This window comes from Oncorhynchus keta, chromosome 27 (genome assembly GCF_023373465.1).
Source record: "Oncorhynchus keta strain PuntledgeMale-10-30-2019 chromosome 27, Oket_V2, whole genome shotgun sequence".
Taxonomy (NCBI): Eukaryota; Metazoa; Chordata; class Actinopteri; order Salmoniformes; family Salmonidae; genus Oncorhynchus; species Oncorhynchus keta.
In genome coordinates this window covers 4,274,557-4,298,216 of record NC_068447.1, presented here as the reverse complement: position 1 = coordinate 4,298,216, position 23,660 = coordinate 4,274,557, and the positions used below count along the sequence as shown (strand labels likewise).

The following is a 23,660-nucleotide window of genomic DNA, read 5'->3' as shown; positions in this document are numbered from 1 at the left end:
GAATGTTAAGCTTTTTGAAAGGTGTTACTCACAGCTACGGAGAGCGAGATCACGCGGTCGTCCTGAACAGCTGGTGTTCTCATGGTTCATTGTTGTTTGCCTTTGCCGAGCAAAGAAGGCATTCAACTTTTCTGGTAGGCTTACATCACTGGACAGTTTGCGTCTGGGTTTCCCTTTGTAATCTGTGATGCCACATCCGACGACCATCAGAGCCGGTGTGGTACGATTCGATCTCAGTCCTGTATCGACGATTTGCCTGTTTTAATGGCTCATTGGATGCCGTAGCGGGATTTCTTATAAGCGTCTGGATTATAGTGTCCCTTCTCCTTGAAAGCGACAGCTCAAGCTTTTACCTCAGTGTGGTTGTCCGGTCACTGTGGAGACAACGTCGACGATGCACTTATTAATGAAGCCAGTGATTGATGTGGTCCTCAGTTGTTATCAGATGAATCCCGGGAACATATTCCAGTCTGTGTGAAACAGTCCTGTAGCTTAGCAACCGCTTCATCGGACCACTTCTGTATTAAGCGCGTCACTGGTACTTCCTGTTTGACTTTTTGCATGTAAGCAGGATTCAGGAGGATAGAGTTATGGTCAGATTTGCCAAATGGAGGGCGAGGGAGAGTCTTGTATGTGTTTCTGGTTTTGTAGTAAAAGTAAAAAATGATGTTATTATGGATTTCAGTTTTCCTGCATTAAAATCACCGGCCACGGGTAGAGCCGCCTCTGGATGAGCGTTTTCCTGTTTGCTAATGGCCAAATACAGCTCGCTGAGTATCGTTTTAGTGCCGACATCGGTTTCTCGTGGTAAATAGAAAGCTACGACAAATCTTGAAAAATTGTCTGCATCTTATCATGAGGCATAGTCTGCAGTATGGTCTGCAGCTTATCAAGAGGTATGGTCCTCAGTATGGTCTGCAGCTTATCAAGAGGTATGGTCCTCAGTATGGTCTGCAGCTTATCAAGAGTTATGGTCCTCAGTATGGTCTGCAGCTTATCAAGAGGTATGGTCTACAGTATGGTCTGCAGCTTATCAAGAGGTATGGTCCTCAGTATGGTCTGCAGCTTATCAAGAGGTATGGTCCTCAGTATGGTCTGCAGCTTATCGTGAGGTATGGTCTACAGTATGGTCTGCAGCTTATCAAGAGGTATAGTCCTCAGAATGGTCTGCAGCTTATCAAGAGGTATGGTCCTCAGTATGGTCTGCAGCTTATCAAGAGGTATGGTCCTCAGTATGGTCTGCAGCTTATCGTGAGGTATGGTCTGCAGCGTATCATGAGGTATGGTCTGCAGTGTATCATGAGGTATGGTCTGCAGCGTATCATGAGGTATGGTCTGCAGCGTATCATGAGGTATGGTCTGCAATGTATCATGAGGTATGGTCTGCAGCGTATCATGAGGTATGGTCTGCAGTATGGTCTGCAGCTTATCATGAGGTATGGTCTGCAGCGTATCATGAGGTATGGTCTGCAGCTTATCATGAGTTATGGTCTGCAGTATGGTCTGCAGCTTATTATGAGGTATGGTCTGCAGCGTATCATGAGGTATGGTCTGCAGCTTATCATGAGTTATGGTCTGCAGTATGGTCTGCAGCTTATTATGAGGTATGGTCTGCAGCATATCATGAGGTATGGTCTGCAGTATGGTCTGCAGCTTATCATGAGGTATGGTCTGCAGTGTATCATGAGGTATGGTCTGCAGCTTATCATGAGGTATGGTCTGCAGTGTATCATGAGGTATGGTCTGCAGTGTATCATGAGGTATGGTCTGCAGCGTATCATGAGGTATGGTCTGCAGCGTATCATGAGGTATGGTCTGCAGTGTATCATGAGGTATGGTCTGCAGCTTATTATGAGGTATGGTCTGCAGCATATCATGAGGTATGGTCTGCAGTATGGTCTGCAGCTTATCATGAGGTATGGTCTGCAGTGTATCATGAGGTATGGTCTGCAGCTTATCATGAGGTATGGTCTGCAGTGTATCATGAGGTATGGTCTGCAGTGTATCATGAGGTATGGTCTGCAGTGTATCATGAGGTATGGTCTGCAGCGTATCATGAGGTATGGTCTGCAGCTTATCATGAGGTATGGTCTGCAGTGTATCATGAGTTATGGTCTGCAGCCTTTCATGAGGTATGGTCTGCAGTATGGTCTGCAGCTTATTATGAGGTATGGTCTGCAGCGTATCATGAGGTATGGTCTGCAGTATGGTCTGCAGTGTATCATGAGGTATGGTCTGCAGTATGGTCTGCAGCTTATCATGAGGTATGGTCTGCAGCGTATCATGAGGTATGGTCTGCAGTATGGTCTGCAGTGTATCATGAGGTATGGTCTGCAGTATGGTCTGCAGCTTATCATGAGGTATGGTCTGCAGTATGGTCTGCAGCTTATCATGAGGTATGGTCTGCAGTGTTTCATGAGGTATGGTCTGCAGTGTATCATGAGGTATGGTCTGCAGTATGGTCTGCAGCTTATTATGAGGTATGGTCTGCAGCGTATCATGAGGTATGGTCTGCAGTATGGTCTGCAGTGTATCATGAGGTATGGTCTGCAGTATGGTCTGCAGCTTATCATGAGGTATGGTCTGCAGTATGGTCTGCAGCTTATCATGAGGTATGGTCTGCAGTGTATCATGAGGTATGGTCTGCAGTATGGTCTGCAGTGTATCATGAGGTATGGTCTGCAGTATGGTCTGCAGCTTATTATGAGGTATGGTCTGCAGCGTATCATGAGGTATGGTCTGCATACCTAGACTTTGATCTGAAGCCATTCTTGTGATTATTGTGACTTTGCCATTGTAATTGTGTGTAGGGTTAGACCGATCTATGATCGTATGCTATTCATTTGTTTGTATGCTGTTCTTTGTATGACATTTTAATATTTGATTATTAACCAATGATATTAGGCCACTCTTGGCCATGATTACAGACGCCTGTGTCTTTTGACACTATATTAACGAGTCATCCCGCAGTGTTTGTGATTATACCCTGATAAAGACAGCTTGGCTGTCGAAACGTTGGTATTCAATTTTTGCATCTGAGCTCAAAGTGTGCGGCTCTCTTTTATTTTCAAATGGTCTGCAGTGTATCATGAGGTATGGTCTGCAGCGTATCATGAGGTATGGTCTGCAGCGTATCATGAGGTATGGTATGCAGTGTATCATGAGGTATGGTCTGCAGTGTATCATGAGGTATGGTCTGCAGTGTATCATGAGGTATGGTCTGCAGAGTATCATGAGGTATGGTCTGCAGTGTATCATGAGGTATGGTCTGCAGTATGGTCTGCAGTGTATCATGAGGTATGGTCTGCAGCGTATCATGAGGTATGGTCTGCAGCATATCATGAGGTATGGTCTGCAGCGTATCATCAGGTATGGTCTGCAGCGTATCATGAGGTATGGTCTGCAGTGTATCATGAGGTATGGTCTGCAGTATGGTCTGCAGTGTATCATGAGGTATGGTCTGCAGTATGGTCTGCAGTGTATCATGAGGTATGGTCTGCAGCGTATCATGAGGTATGGTCTGCAGCGTATCATGAGGTATGGTCTGCAGCGTATCATGAGGTATGGTCTGCAGCGTATCATGAGGTATGGTCTGCAGTGTATCATGAGGTATGGTCTGCAGTGTATCATGAGGTATGGTCTGCAGCAAATATCATGAGGTATGGTCTGCAGTGTATCATGAGGTATGGTCTGCAGTGTATCATGAGGTATGGTCTGCAGTGTATCATGAGGTATGGTCTGCAGTGTATCATGAGGTATGGTCTGCAGTGTATCATGAGGTATGGTCTGTAGCGTATCATGAGGTATGGTCTGCAGTATGGTCTGCAGTGTATCATGAGGTATGGTCTGCAGCGTATCATGAGGTATGGTCTGCAGCGTATCATGAGGTATGGTCTGCAGCGTATCATGAGGTATGGTCTGCAGCGTATCATGAGGTATGGTCTGCAGTGTATCATGAGGTATGGTCTGCAGTGTATCATGAGGTATGGTCTGCAGCAAATATCATGAGGTATGGTCTGCAGTGTATCATGAGGTATGGTCTGCAGTGTATCATGAGGTATGGTCTGCAGTGTATCATGAGGTATGGTCTGCAGTGTATCATGAGGTATGGTCTGCAGTGTATCATGAGGTATGGTCTGTAGCGTATCATGAGGTATGGTCTGCAGCGTATCATGAGGTATGGTCTGCAGCGTATCATGAGGTATGGTCTGCAGTGTATCATGAGGTATGATCTGCAGCGTATCATGAGGTATGGTCTGCAGCGTATCATGAGGTATGGTCTGCAGTATGGTCTGCAGTGTATCATGAGGTATGGTCTGCAGTGTATCATGAGGTATGGTCTGCAGTGTATCATGAGGTATGGTCTGCAGAGTATCATGAGGTATGGTCTGCAGTGTATCATGAGGTATGGTCTGCAGAGTATCATGAGGTATGGTCTGCAGTGTATCATGAGGTATGGTCTGCAGTGTATCATGAGGTATGGTCTGCAGTGTATCATGAGGTATGGTCTGCAGTATGGTCTGCAGTGTATCATGAGGTATGGTCTGTAGCGTATCATGAGGTATGGTCTGCAGCGTATCATGAGGTATGGTCTGCAGTGTATCATGAGGTATGGCCTGCAGCGTATCATGAGGTATGGTCTGCAGTATGGTCTGCAGTGTATCATGAGGTATGGTCTGCAGTGTATCATGAGGTATGGTCTGCAGCGTATCATGAGGTATGGTCTGCAGTGTATCATGAGGTATGGTCTGCAGCGTATCATGAGGTATGGTCTGCAGCGTATCATGAGGTATGGTCTGCAGTGTATCATGAGGTATGGTCTGCAGTGTATCATGAGGTATGGTCTGCAGAGTATCATGAGGTATGGTCTGCAGTGTATCATGAGGTATGGTCTGCAGTGTATCATGAGGTATGGTCTGCAGAGTATCATGAGGTATGGTCTGCAGTGTATCATGAGGTATGGTCTGCAGTGTATCATGAGGTATGGTCTGCAGTGTATCATGAGGTATGGTCTGCAGTATGGTCTGCAGTGTATCATGAGGTATGGTCTGTAGCGTATCATGAGGTATGGTCTGCAGCGTATCATGAGGTATGGTCTGCAGTGTATCATGAGGTATGGTCTGCAGCGTATCATGAGGTATGGTCTGCAGTATGGTCTGCAGTGTATCATGAGGTATGGTCTGCAGTGTATCATGAGGTATGGTCTGCAGTGTATCATGAGGTATGGTCTGCAGTGTATCATGAGGTATGGTCTGCAGTGTATCATGAGGTATGGTCTGCAGAGTATCATGAGGTATGGTCTGCAGTGTATCATGAGGTATGGTCTGCAGAGTATCATGAGGTATGGTCTGCAGTGTATCATGAGGTATGGTCTGCAGAGTATCATGAGGTATGGTCTGCAGTGTATCATGAGGTATGGTCTGCAGTGTATCATGAGGTATGGTCTGCAGTGTATCATGAGGTATGGTCTGCAGTGTATCATGAGGTATGGTCTGCAGTGTATCATGAGGTATGGTCTGCATACCTAGACTTTGATCTGAAGCCATTCTTGTGATTATTGTGACTTTGCCATTGTAATTGTGTGTAGGATTAGACCGATCTATGATCGTATGCTATTCATTTGTTTGTATGCTGTTCTTTGTATGACATTTTAATATTTGATTATTAACCAATGATATTAGGCCACTCTTGGCCATGATTACAGACGCCTGTGTCTTTTGACACTATATAAACGAGTCATCCCGCAGTGTTTGTGATTATACCCCGATAAAGACAGCTTGGCTGTCGAAACGTTGGTATTCAATTTTTGCATCTGAGCTCAAAGTGTGCGGCTCTCTTTTATTTTCAAATGGTCTGCAGTGTATCATGAGGTATGGTCTGCAGTGTATCATGAGGTATGGTCTGCAGCGTATCATGAGGTATGGTCTGCAGTGTATCATGAGGTATGGTCTGCAGCGTATCATGAGGTATGGTCTGCAGTATGGTCTGCAGTGTATCATGAGGTATGGTCTGCAGTGTATCATGAGGTATGGTCTGCAGTGTATCATGAGGTATGGTCTGCAGAGTATCATGAGGTATGGTCTGCAGTGTATCATGAGGTATGGTCTGCAGAGTATCATGAGGTATGGTCTGCAGTGTATCATGAGGTATGGTCTGCAGAGTATCATGAGGTATGGTCTGCAGTGTATCATGAGGTATGGTCTGCAGTGTATCATGAGGTATGGTCTGCTGTGTATCATGAGGTATGGTCTGCAGTGTATCATGAGGTATGGTCTGCAGTGTATCATGAGGTATGGTCTGCAGTGTATCATGAGGTATGGTCTGCAGAGTATCATGAGGTATGGTCTGCAGTGTATCATGAGGTATGGTCTGCAGAGTATCATGAGGTATGGTCTGCAGTGTATCATGAGGTATGGTCTGCAGTGTATCATGAGGTATGGTCTGCAGAGTATCATGAGGTATGGTCTGCAGTGTATCATGAGGTATGGTCTGCAGAGTATCATGAGGTATGGTCTGCAGTGTATCATGAGGTATGGTCTGCAGTGTATCATGAGGTATTCTAACTCCTTAACATTAGAGATCGTGCACCAGCTTCTGTTAAAAAACTAAAACCCCTGCTCCCTTAAAACACCTCCTCCCTTAAAACACCTCCTCCCTTAAAACCCCTGCTCCCTTAAAACACCTCCTCCCTTAAAACACCTGCTCCCTTAAAACACCTCCACCCTTAAAACACCTCCTCCCTTAAAACCCCTGCTGCTCCCTTAAAACACCTGCTCCCTTAAAACACCTCCTCTTTTAAAACACCTCCTCCCTTAAAACACCTGCTCCCTTAAAACACCTGCTCCCTTAAAACACCTGCTCCCTTAAAACACCTCCTCTTTTAAAACACCTCCTCCCTTAAAACACCTGCTCCCTTAAAACACCTCCTCCCTTAAAACACCTGCTCCCTTAAAACACCTCCTCCCTTAAACTGCCATCTGGTCTCGACGATGCATGGAGAATCCCACCAGATTATACAGTACCAGTCCACAGTTTGGACACCTCCTCATTCCAGGGTTTTTCTTTATTTGTACTATTTTCTACATTGTCGTATAATAGTGACGACATCAACACTATGAAATAACACATGTGGAATCATGTAGTAACCAGAAAAAGTGTTAAACAAATCAAAATATATTTTATATTTGAGATTCTTCAAAGTAGCCACCCTTTGCCCTGATGACGGCTTTGCACCCTCTTGGCGTTCTCTCAACCAGATTCATCCCTTCGCCTTAAAAAAACACACACAAAACTTCAGCGCCATCAAAACTCACAGACTCAGACCTCACAATGCAGCAGCAGCACTGTGAGTCATAACACAAACTCTGTGAGTCATAACACTAACGCCATCACAGTCGTATTTCTGGCAACACTATCTGACTCATTCAGTACATACGGACCCCAGGGCCCTGGTTGGATGAAACACACCTAACCAATCTGGTCAGATCTTTTGACCACCTAGCTAGCCAATCAAACTACGTCTTCTCCCAGCCAACCAATCAAACCACGTCAAACCTTTATTCATTATTAACCACCTAGCTAGCCAATCACACTACGTCTTCTCCCGGCCAACCAATCAAACCATGTCAAACCTTTATTCATTACCTAGCTAGCCAATCAAATCTCCTCGGAGTCATAGGTAACCCGAGGTTGAATCCATAATCACTGGACAATGTAATGGATGTTATTAACACATACAGCACTTTCCATCAGGTCTCAGAAGTCCGCTTGACATTTTATAGGGGTGACTCACCTCTATCCTAACAAATCTGTACTAATAAATAATTCAATTAAAATCTATACTAGTGTAGCCACCGACATCCCTAACATAGATCATACCACTTGCTTTTACAACCAACAGAAGTAGCAGCATTTTAAACACTTTTAAGAAGAAATAGCGTGATAATTTGTCTACAGAAGGACATTCTGTGCCCGATCAAGGATGATGGGTAAGGTTTTATAAATCACAGGAGAACGTTCTGGCTGGAGCCCTAGTGCTGTAGTCAGCAGATCCTGAGTTATGAAAACAGTCCTGGCTGGCAGTTTCTCCTAAGGAAGAGAGGATGATAGATAGAGGTTGGGGAGGTGGGAACTTCTGAGACCCCGATCCAGCCTCACCTGTGTGTGTGTGTGTGTGTGTGTGTGTGTGTGTGTGTGTGTGTGTGTGTGTGTGTGTGTGTGTGTGTGTGTGTGTGTGTGTGTGTGTGTGTGTGTGTGTGTGTGTGTGTGTGTGTGTGTGTGTGTGTGTGTGTGTGTGTGTGTGTGTGTGTGTGTGTGTGTGTGTGTGTGTGTGTGTGTGTGTGTGTGTGTGAATAAGGACACACTGTTTGTTGAGCAGCACTGACCCCACACTCCTCTGACTCACTCTACAAATGAAAGGATGTGTGTGGGAGAAGTGAGGTTTGTACAGGAGGAGAGGAGGAGAGGAGGAGAGGAGGAGAGGAGGAGGGGTGGAGGAGAGGAGGAGGGGACAGGACAGTCAATAAGAGGAGAGAAGGAGGGGTGGAGGAGAGGAGGAGGGGAGGACAGGACAGGCAATAAGAGGAGAGAAGGAGGGGTGGAGGAGAGGAGGAGGGGACAGGACAGGCAATAAGAGGAGAGAAGGAGGGGTGGAGGAGAGGAGGAGGGGACAGGACAGGCAATAAGAGGAGAGAAGGAGGGGTGGAGGAGAGGAGGAGGGTGGAGGGGTGGAGGAGAGGAGGAGGGGACAGGACAGTCAATAAGAGGAGAGAAGGAGGGGAAGACAGGACAGGCAATAAGAGGAGAGAAGGAGGGGTGGAGGAGAGGAGGAGAGGAGGAGGGGACAGGACAGGCAATAAGAGGAGAGAAGGAGGGGTGGAGGAGAGGAGGGGTGGAGGAGAGGAGGAGGGGACAGGGCAGGCAATAAGAGGAGAGAAGGAGGGGAAGACAGGACAGGCAATAAGAGGAGAGAAGGAGGGGTGGAGGAGAGGAGGAGGGGACAGGACAGGCAATAAGAGGAGAGAAGGAGGGGTGGAGGAGAGGAGGAGGGGACAGGACAGGCAATAAGAGGAGAGAAGGAGGGGTGGAGGAGAGGAGGAGGGTGGAGGGGTGGAGGAGAGGAGGAGGGGACAGGACAGTCAATAAGAGGAGAGAAGGAGGGAAGACAGGACAGGCAATAAGAGGAGAGAAGGAGGGGTGGAGGAGAGGAGGAGAGGAGGAGAGGAGGAGGGGTGGAGGAGAGGAGGAGGGGACAGGACAGGCAATAAGAGGAGAGAAGGAGGGGTGGAGGAGAGGAGGGGTGGAGGAGAGGAGGAGGGGACAGGGCAGGCAATAAGAGGAGAGAAGGAGGGGTGGAGGAGAGGAGGGGTGGAGGAGAGGAGGAGGGGAAGACAGGACAGGCAATAAGAGGAGAGAAGGAGGGGTGGAGGAGAGGAGGAGAGGAGGAGAGGAGGAGGGGACAGGACAGGCAATAAGAGGAGAGAAGGAGGGGTGGAGGAGAGGAGGGGTGGAGGAGAGGAGGAGGGGACAGGGCAGGCAATAAGAGGAGAGAAGGAGGGGAAGACAGGACAGGCAATAAGAGGAGAGAAGGAGGGGTGGAGGAGAGGAGGAGGGGACAGGACAGGCAATAAGAGGAGAGAAGGAGGGGTGGAGGAGAGGAGGAGGGGACAGGACAGGCAATAAGAGGAGAGAAGGAGGGGTGGAGGAGAGGAGGAGGGGTGGAGGGGTGGAGGAGAGGAGGAGGGGACAGGACAGTCAATAAGAGGAGAGAAGGAGGGGAAGACAGGACAGGCAATAAGAGGAGAGAAGGAGGGGTGGAGGAGAGGAGGAGAGGAGGAGAGGAGGAGGGGTGGAGGAGAGGAGGAGGGGACAGGACAGGCAATAAGAGGAGAGAAGGAGGGGTGGAGGAGAGGAGGGGTGGAGGAGAGGAGGAGGGGACAGGGCAGGCAATAAGAGGAGAGAAGGAGGGGTGGAGGTAAGGAGGGGTGGAGGAGAGGAGGAGGGGAAGACAGGACAGGCAATAGGAGGAGAGAAGGAGGGGTGGAGGGAGGAGGAGAGGACAGGACAGGCAATAAGAGGAGAGAAGGAGGGGTGGAGGAGAGGAGGAGGGGACAGGACAGGCAATAAGAGGAGAGAAGGAGGGGTGGAGGAGAGGAGGGGGGACAGGACAGGCAATAAGAGGAGAGAAGGAGGGTTGGAGGAGAGGAGGAGGGGAAAGGACAGGCAATAAGAGGAGAGAAGGAGGGGTGGAGGAGAGGAGGAGGGGACAGGACAGGCAATAAGAGGAGAGAAGGAGGGGTGGAGGAGAGGAGGAGGGGAAAGGAGGGTAAAGAAGGAGGAGGGGTGGAAGAGAGATGAGGACGGGAGGAGATGAGGAGATGATGAGATGATGAAAGGAGGGGGAGGAGGGGGAGGAGAGTAGAGGAGTGGAAGATGGGGGGAGGGGAGGAAGAGAGGAGATGAGGCGGGGGAGGAGGTGAGGGTAAAGGAGGAAGAGGGATGGAAAAGAGAGTGGAGAAGAGATAGGAGGGAAGACAGGAGGAGGAGGAAGAGAGGAGATGAGGGTAAAGGAGGAAGAGGGATGGAAAAAGGAGTGGAGAAGAGAGGAGGGAAGACAGGAGGAGGGGAGGAAGAGAGGAGATGAGGGTAAAGGAGGAAGAGGGATGGAAAAGAGGAGTGGAGAAGAGTATAGGAGGGGAAGACAGGAGGAGGGGAGGAAGAGAGGAGATGAGGGTAAAGGAGGAAGAGGGATGGAAAAGAGGAGTGGAGAAGAGTATAGGAGGGGAAGACAGGAGGAGGGGAGGAAGAGAGGAGATGAGGGTAAAGGAGGAGGAGGGGTGGAAAAGAGGAGTGGAGAAGAGTATAGGAGGGGAAGACAGGAGGAGGGGAGGAAGAGAGGAGATGAGGGTAAAGGAGGAAGAGGGATGGAAAAGAGGAGTGGAGAAGAGTATAGGAGGGGAAGACAGGAGGAGGGGAGGAAGAGAGGAGATGAGGGTAAAGGAGGAGGAGGGGTGGAAGAGAGGAGGGGGGGATGGGGAGAGTTCGATAGGAAAAGAGGAGAGGAAGGTAGGGGCGATGGGGAAAAACTAGTTTAAAGCCTGTCATTAAAGTGAGAGCTCTTCTTCCACACGTAGGTTGACCTCTCAAAAGGTTTCTAACCTCAAGGGTCGTTCCTGGTTAAATAAAGGCTAAATAAAAGAGCTACTGAGCAATGCTATATGTCACTGTCTTATTGTCAACATATATGATTACGTTTAACGACAAAAACATATCTATTAGCGTTAGCATTAGCCACCTAGCTAACGTTAGCCAGAACAAATTGGAATTCGTAAAAATATCACACACTTAGCAAATTCGTTAACATTTAGCAAATTCGTTAACATTTAGCAAATTCGTTAACATTTAGCAAATTCGCAACATATTGTACAAAGTGCAATTCGTAAGATATTGGATGAAATGGATGATGGACATGAATACAAATGTATAGATACATTCTTAGAGAGAAAACAGACTTCCAAAACAGTTCTTTGGCTGTCCCCATAGGAGAACCATTTTTGGTTCCAGGTAGAGAACCCTTTTGGTTTCCACGTAGAACCCTTTGTGGAAAGTGTTCCACATTAAATCCTGGAACCAAAAAGGGTTCTTTTTTTTGTTTTTTACCTCTATTTTACTAGGCAAGTCAGTTAAGATCAAATTCTTATTTTCAATGAGGGCCTTGGAACAGTGGGTTAACTGCCTGTTCAGGAGCAGAACGACAGATTTGTACCTTGTCAGCTCGGGGGTTTGAACTCACAACCTTCCGGTTACTAGTCCAACGCTCTAACCACTAGGCTACGCTGCCGCCCTTTAAAGTGAAATAGATAATAAACAGAAGTTCAATAAACAAGCAAAATTAACAGTAAACATTACACTCACAAAAGTTCCAACGGAATAGAGACATTTAAAATGTCATATTATGTGCAAATGGTTACAGAACAAAAGGGGAAATAAATAAGCATAATAATATAATAATAATAATATAATAATAATATATGCCATTTAGCAGACGCTTTTATCCAAAGCGACTTACAGTCATGTGTGCATACATTCTACGTATGAATATGGGTTGTATTTATAAAAATATTTACAATGGTGTTTGTTCTTCACTGGTTGCCCTTTTCTTGTGGCAACAGGTCACACATCTTGCTGCTGTGATTATCAAAATTGTTTTCTAATTCTTTGTGGTAATGTGTAATCTGAGGGAAATATGTATCTCTAATATGGCCATACATGGACAGGAGGTTAGGAAGTGCAGCTCAGTTTCCACCTCATTTTGTGGGCAGAGTGCATAAGTAATTATCTTTTTGTTTTCTCATGGTTCGGTTTGGTCTAATTTTGTGACTGTCATGGGGCTCTGTTGGGGTCTGTTTGTTTGTGAACAGAGCCCCAGGACCAGACCTCACCACCATAAAGGGCAATGAGTTATACAACTGATTCAAGTATTTTTACCCAGATCCTGTCGAATTTTATGTTCCTTTTGATGGCATAGAAGGCTCTTCTTGCCTTGTCTCTCTCTCTCTCCGTCTCCCTCTCTCCCTCTCTGTCTCTCTCTCTCTCTCTCTCTCTGTCTCTCTCTCTCTCCGTCTCTCTCTCTCTCTCTCTCTGTCTCTGTCTCTGTCTCTCTCTCTCTCTCTCTCTCTCTCTCTCTCTCTCTCTCTCTCTCTCTCTCTCTCTCTCTCTCTCTCTCTCTCTCTCTCTCTCTCTCTCTCTCTCTCTCTCTCAGTCATTGTCTGCTGCCCGTGGCGTGGAGGGACAAGGTCTGGACGCCACAGGAGGCGGGGTTAGGCGTCTCCGCAGAGACCTCCGTGATTCGCTGCCGTACGAGGCCGGGATGATGTCCTATCCTGGGGAGTCGGCTGACGTCCTGACCCGGCGGGGGGGTAACGAGCTGCTCTATCAACCAGAGGAGTGGAGGGGGCAGGGCTTAGGACAGGCTCTGCAGCAATTGGTGGAGAACGACCAGAGGCGGGAGCAAGAAACAGCATACTTGGCCGGGTTGCTCCGCCTCCTCAGTGAAGTCGATGTCCAGGGGCCCGGAGAGGAGGGCGGTGAGGAGATCCAGGGGCCAGGGGACTTCCAGGTGCCCTATCCCCCAGACTACGATGAGACAGAGCAGGGGATGAGAATGGGAAAGCCCCAGGCTGCAGCTCCATGGCAGGGCCTACTGGACCCCCAGCTCACCCAGGCTCTGCTCAACAGATACAGGCAGGAGAGGCTGCAGCAGCAGGCCGGGTTACCAGCCGCCATCAACAGGCTTGAAACAGGCAGCCAGGACCGAGACGAGGAGGCTCTGAGGTAAGGAGAGAGAGAACGGAGAGCGAATGGAGAGAGAGATGGGGGCAGAGAGTGAGGAGAGAGGGGTGGGGGGCAGAGAGAGAGGAAGAGAGGAGAGAAAGGGGGGCAGAGAGAGAGAGGAGAGAGATGGGGGCAGAGAGGAGAGAGGGGTGGGGGCAGAGAGAGAGGAGAGAGGCGTGGGGGGGGGCAGAGAGAGAGGAGAGAGGCGTGGGGGTGGCCGAGAGAGAGGAAGAGAGGAGAGAAAGGGGGGCAGAGAGAGAGAGGAAGAGGACAGAGAGAGGGGGCAGAGAGAGAGAGAGAAGAGAGGGGGCAGAGAGAGAGGGATGGGAGAGAGAGGAGAGAGGGGGCAGAGAGAGAGGAGAGAGAGATGGGGCAGAGAGTGAGGAGAGAGGGGTGGGTGAGACGGGGGCAGAGAGAGAGAGGAAGAGATGAGAGAGGGGGCAGAAGGAGAGAGGAAGAGAGGAGAGAGGGGGCAGAGAGGAAGAGAGGAAGATACAGTAGAGAGAGGGGGCAGAAGGTTTCCGTTGTAAAATGTAAAACGTTGTTCAGAGAGGAAGATGCTCCCTGCTCTAGATACCTGGTATCAGAGGTCCTTTCCAACATCAGATGACCAAGCCCAGGGTTCATCAGGAGAGAGGAAGAGATGAGAGACCTGGTGTCTGTGTCTGAGAGGTGGTGGAAGGGGCAGAGCTTCCTCCAGGAAGAGATGAGAGAGAGAGGGGGCCTCGAGAGAGAGGAAGAGATCCTTAAGAGAGGGGGCAGAGAGAGGGGAAGAGAGGGGAGAGGGGGGCAGACATGGAAGGGGATGGTGGAGAGGGGGCAGAGTGGGAGGAAGGGAGAGAGAGAGGGGGCACAGGAGAGAGGAAGAGATGAGTGAGAGAGGGGGCAGAGAAGAGAAGAGAGATGAGAGAGAGGGGGGGCAGAGAGAGAGAGGAAGAGATGAGAGAGAGAGGAGGGGGCAGAGAGAGAGAGGAAGAGATGAGAGAGGGGGCAGAAGGAGAGAGGAAGAGAGGAGAGAGGGGGGGGGGCAGAGAGGAAGAGCTGCTAAAGAGAGGAGACATTCTACACTACCTGAGGAAGAGTAGAAGGAGAGAGAGAGGGAGGCAGATGGAGAGACAAGAGAGGAGAGAGAAAGGGGGCAGAGAGAGAGAGGAAGAGAGGAGAGAGAGAGGGGGGCAGAGAGGAAGAGAGGAAGAGAGGAGAGAGAGAGGGGGGCAGAGAGAGAGAGGAAGAGATGAGAGAGAGAGGGGGGCAGAGAGAGAGAGGAAGAGATGAGAGAGAGAGGGGGCAGAGAGAGAGAGGAAGAGATGAGAGAGAGAGGGGGCAGAGAGAGAGAGGAAGAGATGAGAGAGAGAGGGGGCAGAGAGAGAGAGGAAGAGATGAGAGAGAGAGGGGGCAGAGAGAGAGAGGAAGAGATGAGAGAGAGAGGGGGCAGAGAGAGAGAGGAAGAGATGAGAGAGAGAGGGGGCAGAGAGAGAGAGGAAGAGATGAGAGAGAGGGGGGGGCAGAGAGAGAGAGGAAGAGATGAGAGAGAGAGGGCGTGTAGTTAGTGAATATACAGTAGCTAGCAGGGTATAATGTTTCCGTTGTAAAATGTAAAACGTTGTTCATGTGTTCTTCATGCTCCCTGCTCTAGATACCTGGTATCTAAGGTCCTTTCCAACATCAGTCCCACCAAGCCCCAGGGTTCATCAGGCCGCAGGGCAAGGAGAGACCTGGTGTCTGTGTCTGGAGGTGGTGGAAGGGTCAGAGCTTCCTCCAGCCCAGTCCTCCACAGGTCCCGTCGCTCCCTCGACTCCCCTCCTTCCCCTTCCTTAAACCGGGAGCACTCTGTGGGGCTGCTGAGGGTCAAGAGGCTGGGGGACATGGAAGGGGTGGTGGTAGAGGGGCCTGGTGGGCCGGGGGGAGAGAGGGAGGGCCACAGGACCCCCGACCACATGGTGGAGCTTCAGAGAATGAAGAGGATCGACAACGAACTGCAGCCCCAGCCTGGTGGGAGACCCAGCCGCAGAAGACGAGCCCTGAACTACGACCCCATAATCTATGACCCCGAGCTGCTAATCCAACACATTCTACACTACCTGCCACAGTAGAGAGGAGAGTTGGAGAGGGAGACAGATGGAGAGACAGAGAGAGACAGTAGAGAGAGGTCTCTGATTTAGAGAGAGAGAGAGAGAGAGAGAGAGAGAGAGAGAGAGAGAGAGATTTAGAGAGAGAGAGAGAGAGAGAGGTTCTGGAGAGAGAGAGACAGAGAGAGATAGAGAGAGAGAGATTTAGAGACAGAGACAGAGACAGAGACAGAGACAGAGACAGAGAGACAGAGATGGAGAGACAGTAGAGAGAGAGACAGATGGAGAGACAGATGGAGAGACAGTAGAGATAGGAGAAACAGATTTATCCAGAGAGTTTGGTACAGTAGAGATAGGTCTCTCTGATTTATGGAGAGAGTTTGTACAGAGAGATAGAGAGAGAGAGTTCCTCTGATTTATCCACAGTAGAGATAGGTTCCTCTGATTTATCATCTCTGTTTGGTACAGTAGAGATAGGTCCCTCTGATTTATCCACAGTAGATATGAATAACCTAATGCTTATAAACAGTGTATAAAAAATGTAGCTTCAATCAAAGTGTTCTGATCGGAAACGGACGAGGCACTCCGGCAAGAAATGTAGAGATAGGTCTCTCTGATTTATCCTCTCTGTTTGGTACAGTAGAGATATACAAACTTACAATGAAAATGGGAATGAAAATGACCACTCCGTCAGTCGTTTCTGTCTCTCTATAAAAACAAAATGAGAAATAGCTGCTCTTCAATGTCAAGCTGTATGTAGAGATACTGTACATCTCTATGGTAACGTCACAGACCGGTCTCTGTGTTATAATATACATCTCTATGGTAACGTCACAGACCGGTCTCTGTGTTATAATATACATCTCTATGGTAACGTCACAGACCGGTCTCTGTGTTATAATGTACATCTCTATGGTAACGTCACAGACCGGTCTCTGTGTTATAATATACATCTCTATGGTAACGTCACAGACCGGTCTCTGTGTTATAATATACATCTCTATGGTAACGTCACAGACCGGTCTCTGTGTTATAATGTACATCTCTATGGTAACGTCACAGACCGGTCTCTGTGTTATAATATACATCTCTATGGTAACGTCACAGACCGGTCTCTGTGTTATAATATACATCTCTATGGTAACGTCACAGACCGGTCTCTGTGTTATAATATACATCTCTATGGTAACGTCACAGACCGGTCTCTGTGTTATAATGTACATCTCTATGGTAACGTCACAGACCGGTCTCTGTGTTATAATGTACATCTCTATGGTAACGTCACAGACCGGTCTCTGTGTTATAATGTACATCTCTATGGTAACGTCACAGACCGGTCTCTGTGTTATAATGTACATCTCTATGGTAACGTCACAGACCGGTCTCTGTGTTATAATGTACATCTCTATGGTAACGTCACAGACCGGTCTCTGTGTTATAATGTACATCTCTATGGTAACGTCACAGACCGGTCTCTGTGTTATAATGTACATCTCTATGGTAACGTCACAGACCGGTCTCTGTGTTATAATGTACATCTCTATGGTAACGTCACAGACCGGTCTCTGTGTTATAATATACATCTCTATGGTAACGTCACAGACCGGTCTCTGTGTTATAATGTACATCTCTATGGTAACGTCACAGACCGGTCTCTGTGTTATAATGTACATCTCTATGGTAACGTCACAGACCGGTCTCTGTGTTATAATGTACATCTCTATGGTAACGTCACAGACCGGTCTCTGTGTTATAATGTACATCTCTATGGTAACGTCACAGACCGGTCTCTGTGTTATAATGTACATCTCTATGGTAACGTCACAGACCGGTCTCTGTGTTATAATGTACATCTCTATGGTAACGTCACAGACCGGTCTCTGTGTTATAATGTACATCTCTATGGTAACGTCACAGACCGGTCTCTGTGTTATAATGTACATCTCTATGGTAACGTCACAGACCGGTCTCTGTGTTATAATGTACATCTCTATGGTAACGTCACAGACCGGTCTCTGTGTTATAATGTACATCTCTATGGTAACGTCACAGACCGGTCTCTGTGTTATAATATACATCTCTATGGTAACGTCACAGACCGGTCTCTGTGTTATGATATACATCTCTATGGTAACGTCACAGACCGGTCTCTGTGTTATAATATACATCTCTATGGTAACGTCACAGACCGGTCTCTGTGTTATAATGTACATCTCTATGGTAACGTCACAGACAGGAAGAGGTATGCACAAGGGTCACACCTGACCCAACACGTTGAATACCGTCATTGCCTGTCAATCGTCAAGACAACGGTAACTCACCATGGCACTTGTTATTTGAAGTATGGTTGCTAATGAGATGACTCTCTCTCTCTCTCTCTGTGAATCTCTCTGTGATCGATAGGAAAGGTTCAGTCTTAAGTCTGCAGAACGGATGGTAATGGATATATGTTATCGCTAACTCATCCTGATTGTGTTGCTTTGGCAACTCATCTTGGCTCGCTACCATGGCTACAGCGTCTCTAATAACATATCCTAGCTTTGCTACTGTGTCTTGTTTCGGATAGTCGTTCTTCATATATAATGGGTATTCCACTTCTCTCCCACTTCTGCTTTGCCAGTGGGTTGAGGTACAGTACTGCCCATGAAAAAGACACTGTATACTGGATGTGAAACTGACAACTCCACACCCCACCTCCCCCCAGCCTTCCCTCCCTCCACACCCCACCTCCCCCCAGCCTTCCCTCCCTCCACACCCCACCTCCCCCCAGCCTTCCCTCCCTCCACACCCCTCCTCCCCCAGCCTTCCTTCCCTCCACACCCCACCCCCCAGCCTTCCTTCCCTCCACACCCCACCTCCCCCAGCCTTCCCTCCCTCCACACCCCACCTCCCCCAGCCTTCCCTCCCTCCACACCCCTCCTCCCCCAGCCTTCCTTCCCTCCACACCCCACCTCCCCCCAGCCTTCCCTCCCTCCACACCCCTCCACCCCCAGCCTTCCCTCCCTCCCTCCAGACCCCACCTCCCCCCAGCCTTCCCTCCCTCCCACCCCACCTCCCCCAGCCTTCCTTCCCTCCACACCCCACCTCCCCCAGCCTTCCTTCCCTCCACACCCCTCCTCCCCCAGCCTTCCTTCCCTCCACACCCCACCTCCCCCCAGCCTTCCCTCCCTCCACACCCCACCTCCCCCAGCCTTCCTTCCCTCCACACCCCACCCCCCCAGCCTTCCCTCCCTCCCACCCCACCTCCCCCAGCCTTCCTTCCCTCCACACCCCTCCTCCCCCAGCCTTCCCTCCCTCCCTCCACACCCCACCTCCCCCCAGCCTTCCCTCCCTCCCCACCCCACCTCCCCCAGCCTTCCCTTCCCTCCCTCCACACCCCACCTCCCCCCAGCCTTCCTTCCCTCCACACCCCACCTCCCCCCAGCCTTCCCTCCCTCCACACCCCGCCTCCCCCCAGCCTTCCTTCCCTCCACACCCCACCTCCCCCCAGCCTTCCCTCCCTCCACACCCCACCTCCCCCAGCCTTCCTTCCCTCCACACCCCTCCTCCCCCAGCCTTCCCTTCCCTCCCTCCACACCCCACCTCCCCCAGCCTTCCCTCCCTCCACACCCTCCTCCCCCAGCCTTCCTTCCCTCCACACCCCACCTCCCCCCAGCCTTCCCTCCCTCCACACCCCCACCTCCCCCCAGCCTTCCCTCCCTCCCTCCAGACCCCACCTCCCCCCCCAGCCTTCCCTCCCTCCACACCCCACCTCCCCCAGCCTTCCTTCCCTCCACACCCCACCTCCCCCAGCCTTCCCTCCCTCCACACCCCACCTCCCCCAGCCTTCCTTCCCTCCACACCCCTCCTCCCCCAGCCTTCCCTCCCTCCACACCCCACCTCCCCCAGCCTTCCCTCCCTCCACACCCCACCTCCCCCAGCCTTCCCCCCTCCCTCCACACCCCTCCTCCCCCAGCCTTCCCTCCCTCCACACCCCACCTCCCCCAGCCTTCCCTCCCTCCACACCCCACCTCCCCCAGCCTTCCTTCCCTCCCACCCCACCTCCCCCAGCCTTCCCTCCCCCACACCCCACCTCGCCCCAGCCTTCCTTCCCTCCACCCCTCCTCCCCCAGCCTTCCCTTCCCTCCCTCCACACCCCACCTCCCCCAGCCTTCCCTCCCTCCACACCCCACCTCCCCCAGCCTTCCCTCCCTCCACACCCCACCTCCCCCAGCCTTCCCTTCCCGCCCTCCACACCCCACCTCCCCCCAGCCTTCCCTTCCCTCCTCCCTCCACACCCCACCTCCCCCAGCCTTCCCTCCATCCACACCCCTCCCCTCCCCCCAGCCTTCCCTCCCTCCACACCCCACCTCCCCCAGCCTTCCTTCCCTCCACACCCCACCTCCCCCCAGCCTTCCCTTCCCTCCCTCCACACCCCACCTCCCCCAGCCTTCCCTTCCCTCCCTCCACACCCCTCCTCCCCCCAGCCTTCCCTTCCCTCCCTCCACACCCCTCCTCCCCCCAGCCTTCCCTTCCCTCCCTCCACAGCCCTCCTCCCCCCAGCCCACCCTTCCCTTCCCTCCCTCCACACCCCTCCTCCCCCCAGCCTTCCCTCCCTCCACACCCCTCCTCCCCCAGCCTTCCCTCCCTCCACACCCCACCTCCCCCCAGCCTTCCCTTCCCTCCCTCCACACCCCTCCTCCCCCCAGCCTTCCCTCTCTTAGTCTTTCTCATGACTTTACTATGTTTGTGGAGATTAACTGTGTTTCCGATTATTGTTGTGGCTTTGCCAATTTGTGCTATTAAAAATCTTGTACAAAAATGCATATCTGGTGCACTATATTTTATCGCAAAAGTGGATCACAGTAATAAAATTCTATGTGAAAACATGATTTCTCTGTCTATTGCTTTCCGGGGGTCAAATAAGTTTGAATATTGAATGTTGCAGAACAGACAACACAAAAACACATGTAGTATATGTCCTGTTTACTGTAAACAGGACGAGATTAAGACATTAACAAACATGCACATTCTGTTTACTGTAAACAGGACGAGATTAAGACATTAACAAACATGCACATTCTGTTTACTGTAAACAGGACGAGATTAAGACATTTACAAACATGCACATTCTGTTTACTGTAAACAGGACGAGATTAAGACATTAACAAACATGCACATTCTGTTTTTAAACTGACATTAACAAACATGCACATTCTGTTTACTGTAAACAGGACGAGATTAAGACATTAACAAACATGCACATTCTGTTTACTGTAAACAGGACGAGATTAAGACATTAACAAACATGCACATTCTGTTTACTGTAAACAGGACTAGATTAGGACATTAACAAACATGCACATTCTGTTTACTGTATACAGGACTAGATTAGGACATTAACAAACATGCACATTCTGTTTACTGTAAACAGGACTAGATTAGGACATTAACAAACATGCACATTCTGTTTACTGTACACAGGACTAGATTAGGACATTAATGCTGATTCAATGCTGCAGAAATGCTTTGGTACCCTTCCCCAGATCTGTGCCTCGACACAATCCTGTCTCGGATCTCAACAGACAATTCCTTCAACCTCATGTCTTGGTTTTTGCTCTGACATGCACTGTCAACTGTGGGACCTTTATATAGACAGGTATGTGCCTTTCCAAATCATGTCCAATCAATTGAATTTACCACAGGTGGACTCTAGTCAAGTTGTAGAAACATCTCAAGGATGATCAATGGAAACAGGATGCACATGAGCTCATTTTCGAGTCTCATATGCCAAAGGATCTGAATACTTATGCAAATAAGGTATCCGTTTTTTTATTTTAATACATTCGCTAAAATTTCGAAAACGCTGTTTTCACTTTGTCATGATGGGGTATTGTGATGTCATTGTGGGGTATTGTGGTGTCATTGTGGGGTATTGTGATGTCATTGTGGTGTATTGTGATGTCATTGTGGGGTATTGTGATGTCATTGTGGGGTATTGTGATGTCATTGTGATGTCATTGTGGGATAGTGTGATGTCACTGTGGGGTATTGTGATATCATTATGGGGTATTGTGATGTCACTGTGGGGTATTGTGATGTCATTGTGGGGTATTGTGATGTCATTGTGGGGTATTGTGATGTCATTGTGGGGTATTGTGATGTCACTGTGGGGTATTGTGATGTCATTGTGGGGTATTGTGATGTCATTGTGGGGTATTGTGATGTCACTGTGGGGTATTGTGATGTCATTGTGGGGTGTTCCGGTTGGAGCGGTTGGAGCGAGCGGTCGCATTCGCACTTCGCTCTGCAGGTTGTATAACTTTTTCATTACATTTCATTATAGTACAACGGTTGATTTGTCTAATCTTAGCAATTCTTCTTAGCTAGCTACATAGCCGTCCTTGTATCAGAGATAATTGCATAATTATCGTATTTCGTAAACCCTAACGTAGCCTTCACTGCTATTCGCCCAGGAGCTAGCTAACGCTAGCTAACGCACACAGATTAGCATCACTGTAGTGCTATTCACTCAACTGTACGACTTGATTAGTTTACTGTTAGCTAGCTACATAATCTTAGCCATTCTTCTTAGCTAGCTACATAGCCGTCCTTGTATCAGAGATAATTGCATAATTATCGTATTTAGTCGTCGCCCTAACGTAGCCTTCACTGCTATTCGCCCAGGAGCTAGCAACGCTAGCTAACGCACACAGATTAGCATCACTGTAGTGCTATTCACTCAACTGTACGACTTGATTAGTTCAGTGTTAGCTAGCTACATAGCTGACTTTGTTTCAAGATAATTGTGTAGTTTAGTGTGTGTAGCCTTGGAGTGATTATCTTAATTCACTGAGGTTCGCTAGCCAGCCATTTGTCGTCCTTAACGTAGGAGACTCTGCTAGCTAGCCAACAGCTAACAGCTAACAGCTAGCCAACGTCTACTGAATAGAACTCAACAACCCGGTCGCATTCACAGGTAGTATCACATTTTCATTTCATTACAGTACAACGGTTTGATTTGTTTGATCGTAGCTAGCTACATAGCTAGCTACATAGCCGTCTTTGTTTCAAAGATAACTGTGTAGTCTAGACCGATTTCCTAGGTTAGCTAGCCAGCTATTGTCGTTCTTTTAACTCAACGTAACGTAAACAACACTGCTAGCTAGCCAGCTAGCCCCGAATAGCAGCACTGTAGAAATTATTACACTCAACGGAACGACTTGATTAGTGTAGTGTCAACAACGCAGCTACTGCCAGCTAGCCTACTTTAGCAGTACTGTATCATTTTAATCATTTTAGTCAATAAGATTCTTGCTACGTAAGCTTAACTTTCTGAACATTCGAGACGTGTAGTCCGCTTGTCATTCCAATTTCCTTGCATTAGCGTAGCCTTTTCTGTAGCCTGTCAACTATGTGTCTGTCTATCCCTGTTCTCTCCTCTCTGCACAGACCATACAAACGCTCCACACCGCGTGGCGCGACCACCCTAACCTGGTGGTCCCAGCGCGTACGACCACGTGGAGTTCCAGGTCTCTGGTAGCCTCTGGAACTGCCAATCTGCGGCCAACAAGGCAGAGTTCATCTCAGCCTATGCCTCCCTCCAGTCCCTTGACTTCTTGGCACTGACGGAAACATGGATCACCACAGATAACACTGCTACTCCTACTGCTCTCTCCTCGTCCGCCCACGTGTTCTCGCACACCCCGAGCTTCTGGTCAGCGGGGTGGTGGCACCGGGATCCTCATCTCTCCCAAGTGGTCTTTCTCTCTTTCTCCCCTTACCCATCTGTCTATTGCCTCCTTTGAATTCCATGCTGTCACAGTTACCAGCCCTTTCAAACTTAACATCCTTATCATTTATCGCCCTCCAGGGTCCCTCGGAGAGTTCATCAATGAGCTTGATGCCTTGATAAGCTCCTTTCCTGAGGACGGCTCACCTCTCACAGTTCTGGGCGACTTTAACCTCCCCACGTCTACCTTTGACTCATTCCTCTCTGCCTCCTTCTTTCCCTCCTCTCCTCTTTTGACCTCACCCTCTCACCTTCCCCCCTACTCACAAGGCAGGCAATACGCTTGACCTCATCTTTACTAGATGCTGTTCTTCCACTAACCTCATTGCAACTCCCTCCAAGTCTCCGACCACTACCTTGTATCCTTTTCCCTCTCGCTCTCATCCAACACTTCCCACACTGCCCCTACTCGGATGGTATCGCGCCGTCCCAACCTTCGCTCTCTCTCCCCCGCTACTCTCTCCTCTTCCATCCTATCTTCTCTTCCC

The 23,660-nt window shown here is 49.3% G+C and overlaps 2 protein-coding genes and 2 long non-coding RNA genes across 4 annotated transcripts in view; 2 read left to right on the top strand and 2 right to left on the bottom strand.

The window, feature by feature from the left end:
- The window catches only part of pcsk1nl (proprotein convertase subtilisin/kexin type 1 inhibitor, like), a 36,538-nt gene extending 21,068 nt beyond the window's left edge, over positions 1-15,470 (top strand). The window contains exons 2-3 of the mRNA XM_052481298.1: positions 12,761-13,332; positions 14,969-15,470. Coding sequence (XP_052337258.1) covers positions 12,761-13,332; positions 14,969-15,425 — 1,029 coding nt within the window. The 3' untranslated portion in view covers positions 15,426-15,470. The remainder of the gene's footprint in view (positions 1-12,760; positions 13,333-14,968) is intronic.
- A 434-nt stretch (positions 15,471-15,904) lies between these two features.
- LOC127912605 (uncharacterized) lies at positions 15,905-17,977 on the top strand. The gene is made up of 3 exons (XM_052482622.1): positions 15,905-15,929; positions 16,134-16,962; positions 17,638-17,977. The coding sequence occupies exons 1-3, from the start codon at positions 15,905-15,907 to the stop codon at positions 17,753-17,755; spliced, it is 972 nt and encodes a 323-aa protein (XP_052338582.1). The 3' UTR covers positions 17,756-17,977.
- A 320-nt stretch (positions 17,978-18,297) lies between these two features.
- LOC127912363 (uncharacterized) lies at positions 18,298-19,077 on the bottom strand. Its single transcript, XR_008082081.1, has 4 exons — positions 19,047-19,077; positions 18,783-18,914; positions 18,486-18,549; positions 18,298-18,320 (listed from the first exon to the last, which is right to left on the bottom strand). It is a non-coding gene; the product is annotated as an uncharacterized LOC127912363 (long non-coding RNA).
- A 151-nt stretch (positions 19,078-19,228) lies between these two features.
- On the bottom strand, positions 19,229-20,266 carry LOC127912364 (uncharacterized). Its single transcript, XR_008082082.1, has 3 exons — positions 20,042-20,266; positions 19,783-19,820; positions 19,229-19,248 (listed from the first exon to the last, which is right to left on the bottom strand). It is a non-coding gene; the product is annotated as an uncharacterized LOC127912364 (long non-coding RNA).
- Positions 20,267-23,660: the final 3,394 nt, after the last annotated feature.